The sequence below is a fragment of the Ambystoma mexicanum genome, chromosome 4q (genome assembly GCF_040938575.1).
Source record: "Ambystoma mexicanum isolate Mex_15411 chromosome 4q, UKY_AmexF1_1, whole genome shotgun sequence".
NCBI classification, from domain to species: Eukaryota; Metazoa; Chordata; class Amphibia; order Caudata; family Ambystomatidae; genus Ambystoma; species Ambystoma mexicanum.
Genome location: NC_090928.1, coordinates 1,174,828,350 through 1,174,851,570, shown reverse-complemented (window position 1 = coordinate 1,174,851,570; position 23,221 = coordinate 1,174,828,350). Strand labels below are relative to the sequence as shown.

The 23,221-nt window shown below is 48.9% G+C and overlaps 1 protein-coding gene across 1 annotated transcript in view; it reads right to left on the bottom strand.

Annotated features, from left to right (window-relative positions):
* The window catches only part of KCNK17 (potassium two pore domain channel subfamily K member 17), a 242,749-nt gene that overhangs the window by 75,658 nt on the left and 143,870 nt on the right, over window positions 1-23,221 (bottom strand). Inside the window, exon 2 of the mRNA XM_069608753.1 lies at window positions 22,938-23,052. Coding sequence (XP_069464854.1) covers window positions 22,938-23,052 — 115 coding nt within the window. The remainder of the gene's footprint in view (window positions 1-22,937; window positions 23,053-23,221) is intronic.

The window sequence follows — 23,221 nt, the reverse complement described above, 5'->3', positions numbered from 1 at the left end:
TTATCCTTTGACTATGCCTATCCCTTGTTTGCTCTCAACTGTGCCTTCTGCCCTTTATCCGTACTCGGTGGATCTGCCTTTGTTTTATTCCCATTTCTTTCCCTTAGCCTGCTGCCATTCCTCTCTGTCCTCGATCCCAGTTCTGCCTCGTTTCTTCACGACGGCGGGGACTCCCACTTGCTTTTACTACTTGTGACTCCATTTGGTGTCATTTCCTTTAAGGAACACTGCCTTTCATTGTATGGTCTTCATACACCAGTTACTACATTCAGATACGGATTATTGGCTGCATTAGGAGTTACTACCTTAAAAGGAACTCTGATATCCATCGGATTGTTCTCATATCTCAGGTACGATACTAAGCCACGGATTACTGACTGCAATTGTCAACTAACGTGGACGGGATTCCTGCATCCCAGCAACAAGCCTTCCGTGTGGGTTTTTTCTGCCTTCACAGGCTTTTCCCCCATTGGTATCTCCAATTGGCACTCCCCGGTTCTACCGGTTTACACATAGCTCTTAACTCACATGCTTTTGGCGGGTGTCACCCGCCTTGTAAACAGCTGACTCACCCACCAAGCCGGCTGCACGCCCATTCGTTTCAATGGCCTCTCACCCGCCAAAAACAAAATCGGGTGTTTTCACCCGCCTTTGCATCACAAATGGTTGAGAGCTATGTTTACATCAGACTGGCACGGGTGGCTGCTGAGAGGAACACACCGTTTATCTACAAGGAACACCAGTCAGTCTGATGGAGAAAAGAGAAGGGTCCAAGCAAGGGGCCGGAACCATGATAGAAGTCAGGTGAGAGCTCTGAAGACCTTTCTGAGACACTTGCTTTTTGCTGATTCGCCTTTGATGTCCTTCTTTTATGTCTATTAAATTAACTGTACGTAATTGCCCCGTTTTTTGTTTTGAAATCTGGTCAAACTAGCACATCGGTATGTAAAATTACCTTCACATGACAATCATTCACATCACCACCTCGGCAGTGGTTGTGTTTCGAAAGAGTTTGCCAGGGTTTTTGTGCAATCTCATTCTCAGGGTGAAAGTGCTGTTTATCACTAAGGTTCTACTGCCATCTGGCGGCGTGGTGTAAATTAACACGATAGAAAAATTAGCTGTGTTCCTAAATTGCTCACATTTTACAAAGCAAGCAAAGTAACAGGATGGAGTTGACGGGCTGGGATCCTGTGGAAAAAAGGCATTAGATCTGAGCGATAGTTTATCTAGTTAAGGCACCAGGGGGCAGATTCTCTTTCAGCTCAGAGTCTGAAGGTTAAATCCGGACTAAATCTGGCATAATGATGGTCGATGAGTTATTAATGCAAGTGCCAGAGCCGGTTCAAGGGGCGATCAAGTGGTGCGGTGGCACAGGGGCGCTTCAGATTAAAGGGCGCCACCAGCTCACAAAATGTAAAGTGTCATGTAAGTGACATGAAACGTAATATTGCGTGAGCTGGCGGCACCCTTTATCTGCAGCACCCCAATGTAAAGTGTCAGTCAATGGCCCTCATTACGACCCTGGCGGAAAGGGGAAAACGATGGCGGAAATGCAATTCCGCCATCGAATAGCGCTCGGTGCGACTATGACCCGTCACCGGAAAGTACGAAGCCATTAGCGACACCGTAGTGAACGCCAACGCTAACTGCACCAAGCACGCGCGCGCGCGCCATGCCAAACCGCAAAGACCACCATGGCGCAAGGGTACGCCAATTCCGACCCTAGCGGACATGTACCTAACGCCATCAGGCATGGCAGAATGTACCAATCCGCCATGGCGAGAAGTACGGCATCGCGAATCAACCGTAAACGGCCCCACTGAGTGCCTGTACACCGCTCCCTGCCCACAAAGTACAACCCCCCGTAGGTGCAATGAAGTCACAATGCAACCATTGAAATGTACAAGTCACCCCTGCATGGCAACGAACAGAAGAAACACAAGAGGGGCCAATGGGAGCTGCAGGGCACAGATGGCACGAATACAGAAGCCATCCCAATGGACATGACCACAGTCCCCCACCAAGAAACGCACGCAAACACAGGCACCTGTGACCAGCAATATTCCGAAAATCACATCATTCCACCAATCCACCTGGCTGACCGGCATCTGTCACACAAAACCCAATCCCCCGCCCCTGAGCATGACAACATTCAAACAGTCATATTGCCAGCCCCCATCCCTGACCTCACTGGGCTTCGTAGGCAAACGCGCCCAGCACTGTACCACGCAACTAAACCCCGAAGCAGGAACCCAATGCAGATCTCCTCACAATACATCGCCCCCCAAATAGGCATATGCCACATCACTTGCAAAGAAAAACGCTACACGGGCCAAATCAGAATAGAAATTTAATGCACATCAAAGTCACCAAGCCCACACAGCCATCAGGCCATGAACTCCAAAACACTAATCACCATTGTGTGCTGCATCCGCAAGAAATGACCAGCCACTACCTGTGTGTCGCCCTGTTCCCCCATGGTACACAGAGCCACATTCACGTACGAAAAGGCAACATGGAAGCGCACAGAACTGCAGGGCCGACCCAATGGGGAGGCACTAGTCCAGCTGAAAGGCCGAAATGTTGCTCCGAGCCACCAGTACTGCGTAAGGGCATGTGGGCCATTGGCGATCGTCCCATAAGATCGTAATGCTGCTCCACTGATTAACACGAAGCAGCAGGTGTCGGGAGTAAAACCCATCTGCAGGAGTGGCATACAGATGGCAGTGGCAAAAGGGGAGGAGATACCTGTCAACCAAAAGAAAAGAACAAGAACAGAATGGCCATCAGAACTACATTCGATCAACTCACTTCAATGATCACACGAAATCCACAGCCATATGCATGCTAGCCCACTCAAAAGGACCATCACCACCCCAAAACCACTTGCGACTCATGACCATCTATATCGAGGTGCAAACACCATCACAAACGAGTGTACCTGTGCATGCGTCTGTCAAAACAGAATCCATCAGATGGGAATGTTAACGTGCATGGACACAAGTGTCTGAGGGCGCGTCGAGACAGGGAGGGCTCAACAAGGCCAGATAGACGATGGTCCCACTATGGCAGCCCTGCATCACATAGCGTAGGGGAGGCGGATAGATCCCAAGAAGCCCTGTACATGGCAAACCCTGTATCAAATCACCTGCCCATGCATCCATTCATCATTCCCTCATCCCGGGATCAATAGGCATGAATAATAACTCACATGACATTAGAAACATCCATTGAGTCTGTGCGTAATGCAGCCTGCTAAATCCACAGTGCCCCAGCCCGTAATTCCAGTGTCGTGAAGTAACATGTATTTGGGAACGGCCTGCCTCATCGCCCACGTAGCTATTGCGCATCCCAAACTATTCATATCAATCATTGCCCCCTCGCCATGGGCCCTGTCTCAAGGACATAGAACAAGAGAACGTTACATTTGCAGTCAGACCTGTGGGCATCTCCTCGCCAGCTGGAAACCGAAAGCGCCGCCCTTCGAATTCCTCATTTGCAACATCACGTCGAAAAGGCACCTGTGGCCGTTTGAAATCACTAATTATTCCATCGAGTGCGGCTGTGTGTGAAAATGGCAACTGCCTTCACCCACAAATGGGACGCCCCGCCCGTCGTTGCAACTCGGTACAGTGCTGCATGAGGGCCCACCGTTACTCGAATACTACGTTCCACTGACCCTTCACAAGTCTGTTCGCGACTGCACAGATAGTATGTGAAACAATGGGACCACAGCAGAATGAACATATCAACCAATCTTACACGGCCATCGGGTACAAATACATGATTGCAATAGCAAGATACCATTCCCCGATTTGCAGCGTTCTGCGCGGGACGTGCCCGGCCAAAGGGGAGAGCAGTTTGCACAGGTGGAATTAATCACCACAGGTGGAGGCCATACAGCCTGGAAACACATAAATTGCACAGCCAGTCTCCTCCCACAACCACACCGAAATGCTACCGGCAGGACTCGCGATGTTGGCCCTGGGGGACCTGATAGCACTGCAAGTGCTCCGACTCCAAGAAGAAGACGAACGCCAACTACAACCGGCCGCACGGAGGAGACGCAGGAGGAGGAGGAGGAGGAGGCCAAGGCAGGGCCAGCAAGGGCCGCCAGCACAGCCACTACCACCACGCAGGCAGCCCGCAATCCCACGCCTCCGAGCACATCCGTTCAACCTCACTGATGAGCAGATCCACACCCTCTACCGTTTGGACCGGGACACCATAGCCGCCATTGTGGACATGACACAGGCTGACCTTGTCAGCATGATAGATAGCCCAACCGCCATCCCACCCCTACTGAAGGTGGTGTCTGTACTCCACTTCCTGGCCACAGGCACCTACCAGCACACAGTCGGACAGTTGCATGGCATTTCTCAGCCACTGTTCTCACGGACACTATTTCAAGTGCTCGATGCCCTCCTGCAGCACGCAGACGACTACATCTCACTACCACGCTCGGAGCAGGAAATTACCAACACAAAAGTGGGATTCCATGCACTTGCCGGCATACCGGGTTGCATTGGTGCCATCGACTGCACCCATGTTGAATTGGTTGTCCCACATGCCATGGAGGCCCAGTACCGCAACCGAAAACAATTTCATTCCCTGAATGTACAAATGGTGTGTGACTCCAACAGGATCATTACACATTGTTGTGCCCGATTCCCTGGATCAACCCATGATTCTATGGTCTTGAGGAACTCTACAATACCACGCTACATGGAGCGACACGCAGGGAACAGATCCTGGCTACTCGGTGAGTCTCATTACATGCATGATGATGTGGGGTATGTTAATTTTGCAATGTACTGGCAGGAAGCGGGGGGGTGTGCGTACGTATCAATGGCATTCCACATCATACGTTTCTCGTCCACATACAGGTGATGCTGGATATCCACTGAAGAGATGGCTCCTCACACCAGTCCGGAACCCACGGGACCAGCATGAGGAGGACTACAACCATGCCCACTCACGTACCCGTGTAGTCATAGAACAGGCATTCGGCCTACTGAAGGGTCGTTTCCGCTGCCTCAGCAGGTCTGGCGGGGCACTCCTGTACCGCCATGAGAAGGTTGCAAAGATGGTGATGGCATGTGTCATGCTCCACAACATGTGCGTACGTAGAAATGTGCCCATGCCCCCTGACGCAGAACTGCAAGCACCTGATGATGGTCATGATGAGGGTGGGGATGTGGCAGCACCTCATGGAGCCTGCGAGGCACCGGAGGCCCGTGACATTCGTCAGCATCTCATTGATGTATGCTTCTAGCACTCACGCCTGGTGGCTGATACATGGACACGGGACTCGTGGCACTGTGTGTGTCTGGTACATGCACAATATGGACTGTACGCCTATGATGGCCTAGTACACAAAGATCAATGTCCACACATCTCATTGGTTGATCGTGCACTGTTTATGGCATATGTGATATCATGTTAAACACCCTATCGACCCGCCACCCAAGTGAGCCCAACACACCCCCTCCACCCTCCTACCTCCCCCCCGAACACCAGTGTCCAAAGATGCTCATTGTCAGTGGGCTGTCGCTATTGCTTGCCCCCTCTGCGGGTATCAGGGGCACCCCTGCCTGTGGAGCGCAGGTTCCTTCCAGATCTACGTTGGGGGCTGCCCTGGACGGAACTTGCAACGGATGATGTGTCTGCCTGCTCACGTCCATGCATGTCCCTAAGGGTTTGCGAGAGCTCAGTGAGCACGCGGCGCACTGCGGCAAGTTCGGCACATACGTCTTTGGACGTCGCATGCAGTTCCCCCCTCAGGCTCTCGGTGCTTCTCTCCATTTCTACTCTCAGGCTCTCGGTGCTACTCTCCATTTGTGCCCTTAGTGTCTCTGTGCTTCTCTCCATTTCTGCCCTAAGTGTCTCAGTTGATGTTTCTATGCCTGCCTTAGTGCCCCCACATTCATCGGCATGGTCCTTGAGGAGTGTGGCCAGTTGCTGCTGTTGTTCGATCAACTGGTCGAGGGACTGTTGCCTCTGCTGGGCCATGGCCATTTGCGGGGGTGTCGCAGAGGGGCTGTTGTCCTCATGTTGCCTTGCCACAGGGCTTGTGGGGGATGGCCAGTCGTCGTCTTGTGGGTGCCCCTGCGTGGTATCCTCAGGTTGTACGGGATGGGACAGACAGGGGGATTGGGACAGGTCATGGATGGATCTGACTTCGGCATCCCCGTTTTCTGTGTCCGAGCATGCTGCCATCAATGGGGTGTCACCTATGGTGCTGCTGCCACCAGAGGCAGTGCCTTCTGTGGCATCCATTGGGGGGACCTGTGGTGGTGGTGTTGTGGGCATGCTGGCTGCTGGGGTGCCTGTTGATGTTCCCTCCTCTGTGCTGCCACCTGATTTGTGCTGCTGCCGTGTCTTGATGCGTGCAGCTGAGGTGGAGGGTCTCTGGCCGTTGGTCTTGGCCCTCTTTGCAGGTGTGCTGGTAGGGGTGTCCTGTAGCTCGTCGTTTGGATCGGACCCTGTGGTGGAGTAAAGGAGGGCGAGGGTTATTGATGGGTCTGTGGGAATTGGAATGGCATTGTATCACATGCATTGGGGTGGTACCTGAGGGTGATTTGGGTCGGGGCCTTGGAGGTGCTTTGATTTGTGTGTGGAGTGAGGGTGCAGTTGTTTGGCAGCCTGCAGTTAGGGTGTGCCTGCTGCACGTGTAGGGCGTGTTTTAGGGGTTTTTAATTATTTATGTATTTATTGTGGGTTTTAACGTGCGCTATCAGGCCGATGTGTGTGGACGTTCTCCTGGACATGTGTTTCTGTTGCACTATGTGGACGCATGGTACTTCACATGGATGGTCTGTGTGGATTTGGCATTGTTTTATCTGGCCCACCTACCTGATTCTTCGGATGTCTGCACTCCTTTCTCCATCCCTCCGACTCCCTCTATGCTCTCCATTCCGATGGTGGAGGCGCATATTTCTTCCCAGGGGGTCAACTTGATGGGTGATTCAGGACCTCCCCCGGTGGCTGTGGCAATGTTGCGGTTGGCAGAGAGTATGCTGCGGACGCGTATCCGCAGGTCGTCCCATCGCTTGCGGCATTGCTGTGGGGTGCGGGGTGCGGTCCCCACCGCACTTACCCGCTGTGCCACCAGGGCCCATATGGCCTTCTTGTTTGCAAGTGCCGTTCTGGTCATTTGCGTGGAGAAGACGACGGCGGCATTCTCCTGGAGGGTCTCTGTTAGCACGGTGAGTTCCTCACGGGAGAAGTGGACCTGCCGCTTGCGGTCGCACGCTTTCTTCGCTGCTTTTCCCATTTTACTTGGTTTCGCTAGGGTGGTTGACGGGTTGGGGTGTGTTTCAGGGTGGTAATTTTAGTGGTTGTGTGGTTTTAGTGTTTTTATAGGTGTACGGCGGGTTGCTTCCCGTTCCGGGCCCATGTTTTAGCTTCCGTTTCCGTATTTTTCCGGTCACCGTACTTTACGGTAGGCGCACACTGCGGTGACCGCTGAGAGGGGTGGCGGTATTGCACCTAGGGCGCCGTACGGCGGCGGTGTGGGCCGTTTTTGGGTCATTTCCGCCATCGCGGACTTTGCACTTCCGCCGTGGCGTGGTGCTCGTGCCCGATGGGTCGGAATGGGCCGCACTTTGCTCCTTCGTGCAATGGCGGAAACGCTATTTACGCTGTGGCGCTCCGGTCAGTCGCTTTCCGCCAGGGTCGTAATGAGGGCCAATGACTTTCTATTAGTGAGCCACTCACTAATAGAAAGACCCAGGCGTTAAGGGTTAACGCCGTCGTTAACCCTTAACGCCTGATTCCAATTTGAACGGCTGCTTTTAGCAGCCGTTAAAATCCATGGCGGTAAACCACCTTGGTGCTAATTACGGCACCGTAATTTACGGTGCCGTAATTAGCGCCTTCCCCACTCCCATTATGCCCTATGTGAATATGGGTATGGGGAAGGGTAAATGGGAAATGGGGATTTACCGCCCCACTCACCTTGGAATGGGGCAGTAAATCCGCCATCCACCATGGTGTAAACTTAGTTTACACCATGGTGGTAAAGTCGGTGTACTTACCGCCTGGGTCGTAATGACCCCCATTTGACACTTTACATGACAGTGGCCCTCATTACGACCCTGGCGGAATTCGGAAAACGATGGCGGAAATGCAATACCGCCATCGAATAGCGCTCGGTGCGACTATGACCCGTCACCGCAAAGTACGAAGCCATTAGCGACACCGTAGTGAACGCCAACGCTAACTGCACCAAGCACGCGCGCGCGCGCCATGCCAAACCGTAAACACCACCATGGCGCAAGGGTACGCTAATTCCGACCCTAGCGGACATGTACCTAACGCCATCAAGCATGGCGGAATGTACCATTCCGCCATGGTGAGAAGTACGGCATCGCGAATCAACCGTAAACGGCCCCACTGAGTGCCTGTACACCGCTCCTTGCCCACAAAGTACAACTCCCCGTAGGTGCAATGAAGTCACAATGCAACCAGTGAAATGTACAAGTCACCCATGCATGCCAACGAACAAAAGAAACACAAGAGGGGCCAATGGGAGCTGCAGGGCACAGATGGCACGAATACAGAAGCCAATCCAATGGACATGACCACAGTCCCCCCCCCCCGAAACGCACGCAAACACAGGCACCTGTGACCAGCAATATTCCGAAAATCACATCATGCCACCAGTCCACCTGGCTGACCGGCATCTGTTACACAAAACCCAATCCCCCGCCCCTGAGCATGACAACATTCAAACAGTCATATTGGCAGCCCCCATCCCTGACCTCACTGGGCTTCGTAGGCAAACGCGCCCAGTACAGTACCACGCAACTAAACTCCGAAGCTGGAACCCAATGCAGATCTCCTCACAATACATCGCTCCCCAAATAGGAATATGCCACATCACTTGCAAAGAAGAACGCTACACGGGCCAAATCAGAATAGAAATTTAATGCACAACAAAATCACCAAGCCCATACAGCCATTAGGCCATGAACTCCAAAACACATTTCACCATTGTGGGCTGCATCCGCAAGAAATGACCAGCCACTACTTGTGTGACGCCCTGTTCCATCATGGTACACAGAGCCACATTCACGTACGAAAAGGCAACATGGAAGCGCACAGAACCGCAGGGCCGTCCCAATGGGGAGGCACTAGTCCAGCTGAAAGGCCGAAATGTTGCTCCGAGCCACCAGTACTGCGTAAGGGCATGTGGCCCATTGGCGATCGTCCCATAAGATCGTAATGCTGCTCCACTGATTAACACGAAGCAGCAGGTGTCGGGAGTAAAAGCCATCTGCAGGAGTGGCATACAGATGGCAGTGGCAAAAGGGGAGGAGATACCTGTCAACCAAAAGAAAAGAAAAAGAATAGAATGGCCATCAGAACTACATTCGAACAACTCACTTCAATGATCACACTAAATCCACAGCCATATGCATGCTAGCCCACTCCAAAGGATCATCACCACCCAAAAACCACTTGCGACTCATAACTATCTATATCGAGGTGTAAACACCATCACAAACGAGTGTACCTGTGCATGCGTCTGTGAAAACAGAATCCATCTGATGGGATTGGTAACGTGCATGGACACAAGTGTCTGAGGGCGCGTCGAGACAGGGAGGGCTCAACAAGGCCAGATAGACGATGGTCCCACTATGGCAGCCCTGCATCACATAGCGCAGGGGAGGCGGATAGATTCCAAGAAGCCCTGTACATGGCAAACTCTGTATCAAATCACCTGCCCATGCATCCATTCATCATTCCCTCATCCCGGGATTAAAACGCCTGAATATTTACTCACATAACATTAGAAATATCCATTGAGTCTGTGCGTTATGCAGCCTGCAAAATCCACAGTGCCCCAGCCCGTAATTCCAGTGTAGTGAAGTAACATGTATTTGGGAACGTCCGGCCTCATCGCCCACGTCGCTATTGCGCATCCCAAACCATTCATATCAATCATTGCATCCTCGCCATGGCCCCTGTCTCAAGAACATTGAACAATAGAACGTTATATTTGCAGTCAGACCTGTGGGCATTTCCTCGCCGCTAGCTGAAAACCGAAAGCGCCGCCCTTCGAATTCCTCATTTGCAACATCACGTCGAAGAGGCATCTGTGGCCGTTTGAAATCACAAATTAATCCATCTAGTGCGGCTGTGTGTGAAAATGGCAACTGCCTTCACCCACAAATGGGACGCCCCGCCCGTCGTTGCAACTCGGTACAGTGATGCATGAGGGCCCACCGTTACTCGAGTACTACGTACCACTGACCCTTCACAAGTCTGTTCGCGACTGCACAGATAGTATGTGAAACAATGGGACCACAGCAGAATGAACATATCAACCAATGTTACACGGCCATCGGGTACAAATACATGATTGCAATAGCAAGATGCCATTCCTCGAATTGCAGCGTTGTGTGCGGGACGTGCTCGGCCAAAGGGGAGAGCAGTTTGCACAGGTGGAATGAATCACCACAGGTGGAGGCCATACAGCCTGAAAACACATAAATTGCACACCCAGTCTCCTCCCACAACCACACCCACTCCGAAATGCTACCGGCAGGACTCGCGATGTTGGCCCTGGGGGACCTGATAGCACTGCAAGTACTCCAACTCCAAGAAGAAGACGAACACCAACTACAACCGGCCGCACGGAGGAGACGCAGGAGGAGGAGGAGGGCAAGGCAGGGCCAGCAAGGGCCGCCAGCACAGCCACTACCACCACGCAGGCAGCCCGCAATCCCACGCCTCCGAGCACATCCGTTCAACCTCACTGATGAGCAGATCCACACCCTCTACCGTCTGGACCGGGACACCATAACCGCCATTGTGGACATGACACAGGCTGACCTTGTCAGCATGATAGATAGCCCAACCGCCATCCCACCCCTACTGAAGGTGGTGTCTGTACTACACTTCCTGGCCACAGGCACCTACCAGCACACAGTCGGACAGTTGCATGGCATTTCTCAGCCACTGTTCTCACGGACACTATTGCAAGTGCTCGATGCCCTCCTGCAGCACGCAGACGACTACATCTCTCTACCACGCTCGGAGCAGGAAATTACCAACACAAAAGTGGGATTCCATGCACTTGCCGGCATACCGGGTTGCATTGGTGCCATCGACTGCACCCATGTGGAATTGGTCGTCCCACATGCCATGGAGGCCCAGTACCGCAACCGAAAACAATTTCATTCCCTGAATGTACAAATGGTGTGTGACTCCAACAGGATCATTACACATTGTTGTGCCCGATTCCCTGGATCAACCCATGATTCTATGGTCTTGAGGAACTCTACAATACCACGCTACATGGAGCGACACGCAGGGAACAGATCCTGGCTACTCGGTGAGTCTCATTACATGCATGATAATGTGGGGTATGTGATTCGGCAATGACCTGGCAGGAAGGGGGGGGGGGGTGTGCGTACGTAGCAATGGCATTCCACATCATACGTTTATCGTCCACATACAGGTGATGCTGGATATCCACTGAAGAGATGGCTCCTCACACCAGTCCGGAACCCACGGGACCAGCATGAGGAGGACTACAACCATGCCCACTCACGTACCCGTGTAGTCATTGAACAGGCATTCGGCCTACTGAAGGGTCGTTTCCGCTGCCTCAGCAGGTCTGGCGGGGCACTCCTGTACCGCCATGTGAAGGTTGCAAAGATGGTCATGGCATGTGTCATGCTCCACAACATGTGCGTACGTAGAAATGTGCCCATGCCCCCTGACGCAGAACTGCAAGCACCTGATGATGGTCATGATGAGGGTGGGGATGTGGCAGCACCTCAAGGAGTCTGCGAGGCACCGGAGGGCCGTGACATTCGTCAGCATCTCATAGATGCATGCTTCTAGCACTCACGCCTGGTGGCTGATACATGGACACGGGACTCGTGGCACTGTGTGTGTCTGGGACATGCACAATATGGACTGTACGCCTATGATGGCCTAGTACACAAAGATCAATGTCCACACATCTCATTGGTTGATCGTGCACTGTTTATGGCATATGTGATATCATGTTGAACACCCTATCGACCCGCCACCCAAGTGAGCCCAACACACCCCCTCCACCCTCCTACCTCCCCCCCGAACACCAGTGTCCAAAGATGCTCATTGTCAGTGGGCAGTCGCTATTGCAAGCCCCCTCTGCGGGTGTCAGGGGCACCCCTGCCTGTGGAGCGCAGGTTCCTCCCAGATCTACGTTGGGGGCTGCCCTGGACGGAACTTGCAACGGATGATGTCTCTGCCTGCTCACGTCCATGCATGTCCCTGAGGGTTTGCGAGAGCTCAGTGAGCACACGGCGCACTGCGGCAAGTTCGGCACATACGTCTTTGGACGTCGCATGCAGTTCCCCCCTCAGGCTCTCGGTGCTTCTCTCCATTTGTGCCCTTAGTGTCTCTGTACCTCTCTCCATTTCTGCCCTAAGTGTCTCAGTTGATGTTTCTATGTCTGCCTTAGTGCCCCCACATTCATCGGCATGGTCCTTGAGGAGCGTGGCCAGTTGCTGCTGTTGCACGATTAACTGGTCGAGGGACTGTTGCCTCTGCTGGGCCATGGCCATTTGCGGGGGTGTCACAGAGGGGCTGTGGACCTCATGTTGCCTTGCCACAGGGCTTGTGGGGGATGGCCAGTCGTCGTCTTGTGGGTGCCCCTGCGTGGCATCCTCATGTTGTACGGGATGGGACAGACAGGGGGATTGGGACAGGTCATGGATGGATCTGACTTCGACATCCCCGTCTTCTGTGTCGGAGCATGCTGCCATCAATGAGGTGTCACCTATGGTGCTGCTGCCACCAGAGGCAGTGCCTTCTGTGGCATCCGTTGGGGGGACCTGTGGTGGTGGTGGTGTTGTGGGCATGCTGGCTGCTGGGGTGCCTGTTGATGTTCCCTCCTCTGTGCTGCCACCTGATTTGTGCTGCTGCCGTGTCTTGATGCGTGCAGCTGAGGTGGAGGGTCTTTGGCCGTTGGTCTTGGCCCTCTTTGCAGGTGTGCTGGTAGGGGTGTCCTGATGCTCGTCGTTTGGATCGGACCCTGTGGTGGAGTAAAGGAGGGCGAGGGTTATTGATGGGTCTGTGGAAATTGGAATGGCATTGTATCACATGCATTGGGGTGGTACCTGAGGGTGATTTGGGTCGGGGCCTTGGAGGTGCTTTCATTTGTGTGTGGAGTGAGGGTGCAGTTGTTTGGCAGCCTGCAGTTAGGGTGTGCCTGCTGCACGTGTGGTGCGTGTTTTAGGGGTTTTTAATTAATTATGTATTTATTGTGGGTTTTAACGTGCGCTATCAGGCCGATGTGTGTGGACGTTCTCCTGGACATGTGTTTCTGTTGCACTATGTGGACACATGGTACTTCACATGAATGGACTTTGTGGATTTGGCATTGTTTTATCTGGCCCACCTACCTGAATCTTCGGATGTCTGCACTCCTTTCTCCATCCCTCCGACTCCCTCTATGCTCTCCATTCCGATGGTGGAGGCACAGATTTCTTCCCAGGGGGTCAACTTGATGGGTGATTCAGGACCTCCCCCGGTGGCTGTGGCAATGTTGCGGTTGGCAGAGAGTATGCTGCGGACGCGTATCCGCAGGTCGTCCCATCGCTTTCGGCATTGCTGTGGGTTGCGGGGTGCGGTCCCCACCGCACTTACCCGCTGTGCCACCAGAGCCCATATGGCCTTCTTGTTTGCAAGTGCCGTCCTGGTCATTTGCGTGGAGAAGACGACGGCTGCATTCTCCTGGAGGGTCTCTGTTAGCACGGTGAGTTCCTCACGGGAGAAGTGGACCTGCCGCTTGCGGTCGCACGCTTTCTTCGCTACTTTTCCCATTTTTCTTGGTTTCGCTAGGGTGGATGACGGGTTGGGGTGTGTCTCAGGGTAGTGTTTTTGGTGGTTGTGTGGTTTTAGTGGTTTTATAGGTGTACGGCGGGATGTTTCCCGTTCCGGGCCCATGTTTTTACTTCCGTTTCCGTATATTTCCGGTCACCGTACTTTCCGGTAGGCGCACACTGCGGTGTCCGCTGTGATGGGTGGCGGTATTGCACCTAGGGCGCCGTACGGCGGCGGTGTGGGCCGTTTTGGGGTCATTTCCGCCATCGCGGACTTTGCACTTCCGCCATGCCGTGGTGCTCGTGCCCGATGGGTCGGAATGGGCCGCACTTTGCTCCTTCGTGCAATGGCAGAAACGCTATTTACGCTGTGGCGGTCCGGTCAGTCACTTTCCGCCAGGGTCGTAATGAGGGCCAGTGAGTGACAGAGGCGCGGTGCGAGCGCCTATTGAAGAATCGCGCTGCGCCTTTGTATTCTGGTATTTGTTTGTAGTCTATGGGAGGGGGTGGAGGGGTGACCAAAAATTGTGCACGGGGGGCTGGTCGACCGTAAATATGGACTGCGTCATGTGTAATAAACGTGGGATGTTAATGACATACTACTCATTTATTCCGTAAAAATGATTTTAACGAGGGGATGGAGTTTTGTACGTACATTTCATGTTCCCCCACCACCCCAATGAAGAACCCACGCTGTTCAGAATGAATCAATGACCGTTCCTTATTAATCATTCATAGCCACAAGGACACTGTTGGCTGTGTACAGCACTGGGCAAAAGGCTTGACGTGCAGTACTGGCGGAGAACATCGGGACAGTGTGAAAATCAGTCAATATTAGAAAATATGGACTATCTCTCAACCAGACACATGGAAAAAAAAAAATCACAAATCATGAATATATAACCGTGTTTATACATTACTGTTTGCCTCAATGTGTTGTTATCCGCAACAAAAAAACAATATTGGCCTCATTACACGGTAGGCGGTGGACCAAGATGCTATTAGCTATTAGCACCTTGGTCCATGCCAGTAAAATACCGGCACCGCCTTGGAGGAAAGGGGAATTACCGCCCTATTCCAAGTTTGGCGGGGCGGTAATTCCCCCTTCCCCCATTGCCCTTCCCCATTCCCATTTTTGCCCCATAGGGCATAATGGGAATGGGGAAGGTGCGAATTACAGTACCGCAAATTGCGGTACCGTAACTAGCACCCTGATCCCTTTGCAGGTTGGTTTTTAACGCCTGCTAAAAAGCAGGCGTTAAAGTACCAACCCTCATAGGGACCTCGTAGTAAGGCGGTAAGGGTTAACGGTCACCGGCACCATTACCGGTGGCCGTTAACCCTTACCGCCTTCCGTGTAATGAGGCCCTATGTCGAAAAATATAGAAAAAATGTAAGAATATCAAATTGTAAGGGTATATTTATGTAAAGTACTACATATCCAGGTGCTAAATCGATATCCTTTGGTTACAACAATGTGACACCAAACAGCAAAAAAGAAAATTAAGTGCATGCAATGAAGACAGTTAGTGCTACAGGTGTTTCACACTACCCAAGGTGCGTGCTTCATCAGGACCTACGATCCCAATTTTGAGGAGGGATGGGAAAAAAAACATGGCTGCCTTTATTAGTGTTATCCTGTAGTCAAAATAAATTCATAGTTTAGAAGTTAAAAACGCTGTAGATCAACTTACTAGGCAACTCATATCTAGTTCAAACGTGGATTCGTTTTGTTATCTCTAAATTATCATCAGCAAATGTGTTTTTATTGAGGGTCTGTATTAAAACTAGTCATGCACGCCAATACTTTTATTTTGACAAATGTACCTAAATTTGAAAAGGTACAAAAAGGAAGATCGAAATGTTTTGACTTAAAAGGTCTGTCATTATTTCCACCGCACTAAAGTCTGTCTATCGATTATCCACGATGATACCGTGGGTGCAGAATGGATACATGACCCCCCCCCCCTTGATTGCAATAGTGATCTAATTAAAGTCTCTTTGAAGTATGTTGCACCTGTCGATGGCCTATTATCTGTTGATCTCGGGTCTCTTCCGCCTGTTGGATCGCAGATTGTTACGAGGAAACTGTATAACAAATCCTTATAATGCGAATAATTTATAATAATTGCTCGTTCATTACAACACGCTTAACACCAGGAGTGGTTTCTAAGCACAGCATCGAGATTTGAACCTGTGCTGTTTTGCTTCTAAGACAAATGCGTTGCCCCTAAACTACCCTTCATTCCTTACGCACTGTACCCCATAACTCACATGAATACAGGCCTAAACACACTAGACTCGAAAGAGCGAGGTGTTACGCTTACTTCCCCGATTGAGCCACAGAACGATCAAGGCCTCAACCCAGATCGGCCCACCGCAAAATGACAGCATCTCCCCTACCTCGAACTACACCCAGCCCATGCTACAACCTCCATTTTAAAGTCAGGAAATGTGTCCTGAAATACTGCAGGTTTGAACAGTAAGATGGGATATCGGGACAGGCAATCCTCTGTGGAGACTTTTGACATTGTGTGCCTACAGGAAACATGGTCCATGGCCAATACTCAGTGGCAGGTTATGTACATTTCACCTTGGTGGGCACATGTGGCTTGAGGGGGCGACCGAGAGGAGAGTTATTAATCTGGTTAAGCATCAGTCTAAAGGCAGTCTAAAGGCATCTATCAAATTAATTGATGCTAAGAGCTGTGATGTAATGTACCTAGAAATCACACTGCCATCAGGTGAATCTATTGTGCTGTTTAATCTCTGCCTTAGACAGACTGTGCTCTTTAATGAATCGCCAGCTTATTGCTTGAAGAGATGATCTCTGGCTATAGTAGTATTAATACAAATATTAAGAGGCGGTCCATGTTCTTAGTAGTGTGCGATTTTAACAGTCAATTTGAACCTTCAGATTGGAGCAAGACACCAATTGGGGGATCCCAAATTTAGACTGCCCCCCCCCCCCGGCCCCTCCATCAGGGGATCTGCAACCGCATCACGTAAATTAGCAACACTGATTTGCTCTCTGGGCCTTAGAACCTGTAGCGGTCGACTCCCAGGCGATCACCCTGTAATCCCGACCTGTGAAAGAGATGGCTACTCAAGCTATGTAGGTTATATTCTCATATCAGTTTTTCTAGGGTTTTACGGAGTCATTAGTAGCCGAACAGCGGCTTGAAAGCGACCACGACCCAGTCTGTAGGGCCTATGGATTTGAATGTTAATGCAAATAGCATAGTTAGCTCGCATATCCTGCTTACCAACAACAGTGGGCGCCTCACATTGTCAATGGCATCATATTCTGAAATCGTACCACTTACGTTCCGTTCTGTTTTACCTATTTTGAAAACATGTTTTCGTGAAGAACTTGAAGGGATAATAGCATTAGAAAACTACTACCGAAACCTTGTTGCCTCACTTTCCAAACCTGCAATTAGCCAGCTGGTCGGTTTCAGATTCATGGTTTGATAATCGATGTTATATGGCCATAAAGGAGCTGTGGAGGGCTCTAAAGATTGGAACTGATGAATATCCACCAATAGGATTGTGCCGTGCCCATACAAATCTAATTAGGAACAAGAAGTTGGAGGCAGAAGCTAATATATGTGAGGTCCTGAGATGCGCCACGTCCAATACTGATCAGAGTAGTTTATGGCGATTGATTGCCAAATTTGTGAATACAGATCAGGTCAATCAGTCTGAACTGGAGTACCATATCTCTATGGCAGCCGGGTATCAGCGTGTCGCCACTCTTCATGAATCATGTTGCTGTGCGCACTGCTCCCTCCGAACCTTAGGAGTACTAATTATGACTGAATTGGACATTCATGCCACCTTGTTTGCTCAGAAATCGGGTAAGGCTCCAAGAGTAGATACGTTGCTGTTCACGGCAGAACCAATGATCTGGGTCCCATTTTTAAAAATGTAATTTTGTTCTAAAAACCTGGAAACAGGCAGAGATCACCCCGATCTTTAAAAAAGGTGACAGATCACAGCCTAGTAATTGAAGACCGATGTCATGAATTGACTGGTCTATTGCAACATAAGACGTCGGGAGGACTGGGTGGGGGAAGAATGAAATCTCCCCCACCCAGGGATGTCCAGGCAGGATTTAGGAAAGGGAGGAGCACTGTAGACCAGACCTTTTTAGTTATTTTAAAAAGGAACATTCTTTGCATTGCTTTTATAGATTTTAAAACGGCCTTCGATAGAGTTGATCGGAAAACGGTATGGAAAATATGCAAGTACCGATTGAACTTTTAAACCCCATTCCAAGACATTATGAGGATAACTCTGCAGTTGTACGCTATGGTCATGGGGGTGAGACGACAAAGACATTCCCCATTAGAAGTGGAGTACACCAGGGGTGTGTTCTGCATCCCCATTTTAGTTTTGGTGTATATAAATTATCTCTTTGTAAAACTGCGAAATCTAAATGCAAACGCACCAAAAATTGGTAGAAGGAAAATGATTGTTCTAATTTATGCAGAGGATGCAGTGATTACTAAAAGATTTTTTTTTTTTTAAAAACTCTGGTTTAAAAAAGCAAATTGGAGTTGCAACATCTTTTTGCCTGGAGAGAAAACTTGTTATTAGCACATTGATATTATAATTGACCTCCTCTCAGCCAATCTGAATGCTCAGAGTGCAGTCAATAACTACAGGTATTGAATGCATTCTTAACATTCCGACTAGAAAAGCAGACAGGGAAATAACAATTTCAAATCAACATTTCTTTCATCAAGACACTTCCTCCCTGTGATGACTTTTTTTGTGTTGCAACATCCATTTTAACTCACAGAAGAGAAAGCTAGAACATGGAAAAATGCTTTAACTTTCTTATAGAGAAACAGTTTAGCTTTACATAACAACCAATGCATGTTCGTGTTAAGCCTGCACATTTAAGCAAGTTTGCAATTAAAATGCCTACGGTATGAAAACAACATAGTAATTTAAATACCGCAACATGAAACTACTTTTAATTTACCTACTCGGTTTGTCTATTTACTTAACTCACTATAAAAGTAACTTTTCTTGCTTAAAACCTCCACAGCACTGATTGATATTACCACTATGTGCTAATAGCCTTATAGACCTCAGGAGAGTTCACTACTGCTTGGGATAATGACCCGTCCTCAATGTAAGACCCTCAGCTTCGCCTCGGGCGAAAACTTGGTGGCGGGACATTATCCTTGTATAGTGACCCCTCCTGAAATCTACAACGCTATATTAACGGCAGCAAGAAGACGTCATGGTATGTCATTATTCCTGCCCAAGGAAATAGAATATTTCTTTTGAAGGCACTCTATTAAAACAAGTCAACTGTTATGAATATATAGGGGTGCGCTTCCAGAATATTGCCGAATTGGTAAAGAAAATAGATAAAAGTGGGAAGATTCTGAAAAGGAGATCATGGACCCTACAAGGCATACATTGGGAAATACTTTACCAATGAGAACCCGGGAAGTTTACAAATCTCAAGCAGTCACGACTGTAATTCATAGATGTGAAAACTGGGGTTAAAAAGTGTGTTTAATCTTTCCAAAGCCGAAGGCATGTTCATTGAACAAATTCTAGATCTTCTATTAAGTACTCCCTGTGTCTCATTGTTTTCAGAAATTGGAAGTTTTCTGATTAATAATGTTATCGATTTAAAGCCTGTTTGATACTGGATACGGCTACTATTAAGGAATTGAGTTTTTATAAAGACACCTCATTCATTCATTCATTCATTCAGGAGTCAGTCGATGGAAATGGTTTAGTCATGTGAAGAAAATGCTAGCATGTATGTGTTTCAGTTATTGTTACAGGAATCTAGAATTATTACAAGAAAAGAATTGAATGACATGAAAGAAAGACTGGAACTCTTTCATCTGGAGACTCAATTCTGAAGGACATGGTCTCTGTCCAGATTCACAGGCTACCTGGTGCATAAGAATGATTTTACAGCAGAAGCATATCTGGATGAGATTGATCTGCCTAAGAAAGGATTCTATAGCCACAAAATTAGAGTGAACATCCTCCATGTGGCAGGTGGTCCACTAAGGGGTCTGACAAATGTTTCTCCTTCTGTCCATCTGAAATTGATTTGCATTTTCTGTTATTGTGTCCTAGATACAATGGAATCAGAAGGCGCTGGATTGCACCGATATTTAGCAAGTATTGTGCACGATCTATTATAGAAGCATACACTACATGCAAGTCACCTTCACACCCAGAATTCATCTTTGCAGTATCCGGTTACATAACTAATGCCGGTTCCCGGGATCTAAGTCTATGGAAAATATGAATTGTTTTTTTGAGTACAAATGCTATTTTTAGTCCCTAGTGTAAATATGTATATTGTTTTAGACTCCAACTTTATTTGTATTGGAATGTTATTCTCTGTATGTACTAACTTTGTTTCTGCTTTATTGGGTATTTAACTGAAATAAAACTGATTTACTGAGTCATGCACGCATCCCTGGTGTTTATAATTGCTCCAATCAGCGTGAAACACACGTAGGCCCTAGTATTATTTAGCATATTGTCCAAATAGTATTGATCTTTTGCAATATCAGATGACACAAGTTGTGGGGCACAGTTCCCCCGATGGTTTACGTGTTCATATGTCTTAGTCCTTAGCCCCGAGACCTATAGACAGCGATATCCCTCTTGCAGAAAGATACATTAACAGACTTCCAGTTTTCATCAGGATGTTGAGGGTTACAAATAGTATAAAGCCATTTGTTGAAAGGACAAGAAACCTTCTTTGACAAAGATTCAAGGCTGCCACTTATGAAAATTAAAGTCTACAAACGCTTGACGTGTCAGTGCTAAGGCTGCTGCAAGCAGTGGCCCCCCTGAAAGAGGTTCAAGACGACCCTCTTTAAGGAGTACCTTCTTCACGCACTGTAGAAACCCTCGAACCTCTCTGCCGGCCAACTCCACCTCACTTCTAGCTACTGCTCCAGTTGCTTACCTGTAATGTTCTTTTATAACTGGTGCTCCCTCCACACCTGTATTCCTATCAGCCCCCTACTGATGCACAGCACTCGGAGACGCTTCCAAAAGATAGGTCTGCGCTCAGTAAATACTCAAAATATAAAAAAACAAATGCAAATACTGAACACTGTCCAAGTGTACCATTTACCGAATCTAAAGAAGTCTGCTCCCCAATTACACTTCAACCCTCACTCTCACACGACACCACTTCTGGGGAGAAGGCTGTGTGTGGGTGTGGTGGGTGTCCTTGGTAAGCTTGCAGAAGCCCAGGTGAGTACTGTGCATAGCTGCCAAGTTTCCCAGTTCCATGCAGAATCTTTGAGTCAGCCCTATTGTTTCCCATACTGCATGCTGGGACTTGTAGGTCCATCCTTGCAAGGGGGGAAACAAAACTACAAATTCCAGCATGCCACTGGAACCAAAATTCAGGACTGGCTTGAGGTGTCACGCATGCAACTGGAAAACCTGGCAGGGAGGACTGTGGATATAAATGTGCCTATTGCTTTGATCTCCGCCGACCTCACCTCCCTCACAGGGTGATGTCTCCTTGTCTGTTCCAGGCTCTATTTCAGAGCCTCATCCACAGACAGAAGAACATTTTCACCCCCTGGACCAGATTCGTGGAACAAACTTGTCTGTAGAAAGCATTTCCTTTGGAAAGTGACTCAAGATTGGCCTGTAATAATCCTAATTTGGTTCTGAAGAGACAGGTCAGAGAGATGTCACATGAATGAAGAGTGTGTGCAGAAGCACAGGCTGTCTGAACATTTAAGGATTATTACCCCGTCATTCCCACCGTGCAATGATTCTGGCAATAAACCCATGTTAGCTTATGTGGAGATCCAATTAAAAGGGAACTAACTGCACAGGCAGCAAGGTGAGAACACCACATTGAAATCCAAATCCCATATGATCTTAAGAAGATAAAACACAGATGTGGAATTTGACTGATGTAAACTTGATACAAACGTTGACTGCAAGTCAGGCCTGAAATGGGAGGAGGTCAAGGCTTACAACAGAGGTTCCTTCAAATGCACGCTGGCAACCAAGAGTACATTAAGGAACACAGATGAAAATGATGGAGGGCGATGTCAAGAAAGTCAAAATCTTAAGAGGATGTTGAATGCTTTGTCAATTTCCACATCCACAAGTCCAATTCACTACCAGTCTCTCCCGCAGACATTTCCGACCCAAACTACAGGACTAAAGTATTTGTCTGATGGAATATAATTGAGAAAATTGGTTTTGTACACTGTCTTCTACTTCAGTAATGAGGAATGGAGCAAAGAGTGGCCCATCTTCAAACTATGCATGACATTACTACCTTTAGGACACAGTCAGTTTACTCCTTTTCCTACTCTGTGGCACCTCGCCCTCCCTGTGCATCCTCTTGCTTCCTCACTTTCTCTCTTCTTTCTCCACTTGCATAAAATTCTCTTCCCAAGACATCCGAGAAACAGTCCACACCAATTTGTTCAAAGTCAAATTGAAAAACCTACATACTCAACTCCGAGTCATCATCTTAACCGACCTATCATCTGCCTTCGAACTAACATTTGTCCTTTGCCGCTTTCCCTCACTTTCTCTACCTCCAATTCAAGACTTCTTCCATCCTGGTCACATCCCTAACATAGCCGGCTGTACCACTTACCTGCACTAAAAAATGTCTAATATTGGTTGTCCTTAATCTATGTAAATCCACCGATGTACTGTCCCCTGTGACTGTTCCATTTACTCCCCACAGCAACCGGGTCAGAATGTCCCTCAAATTCACCCCATTGTTAGTAGCACATTGCTTCCCGTCAAATCTGATATCTTATCTTTTGTGAGGTTTTTTGTGATAAAAAGAGCATTGTTCTTTCCAGTCACACAAGTAGGAAACAAAATGGTGCAAAATTGATTAATTTCCATTTGGTGAGCCACGGGAAAGGTTTATGTAACATCTTTCTATGTAATGCCACCTGAAACCACTGAAGAGTGACTGCTTCGCCCTTAACCTTGTTGCATGTTTCAGAACCTTGTTGCATGTTTCAGAATGTATTGAAATGTACTATCATACCCGTCAGAGCATGGAACATAGCAGGACACTCAACCAGGTATTGTGGTGGTACCTACCGATAGTTGTTATTGCGGAGACAGAGAAGAAAAAGGAGCCTTCAAACTTCCATTTGCCCATCGTGGTGGTGTTCTCATCAAGGGTGATGCCGTTCTTGTACGCCTCTATTATACCCTGAGGGAGGCAGATGAGAACTTCAGAGACAAGTACACACATTGATGCAGATGAGACAACATGTTCAAGGTAACGTGGACAATGGTATACAGTGTTCATAACGAAAAATAAATAACAACACACTTTTTAAATGACCCCTAAATAACAACAAAATATCGAATTCTAAAGT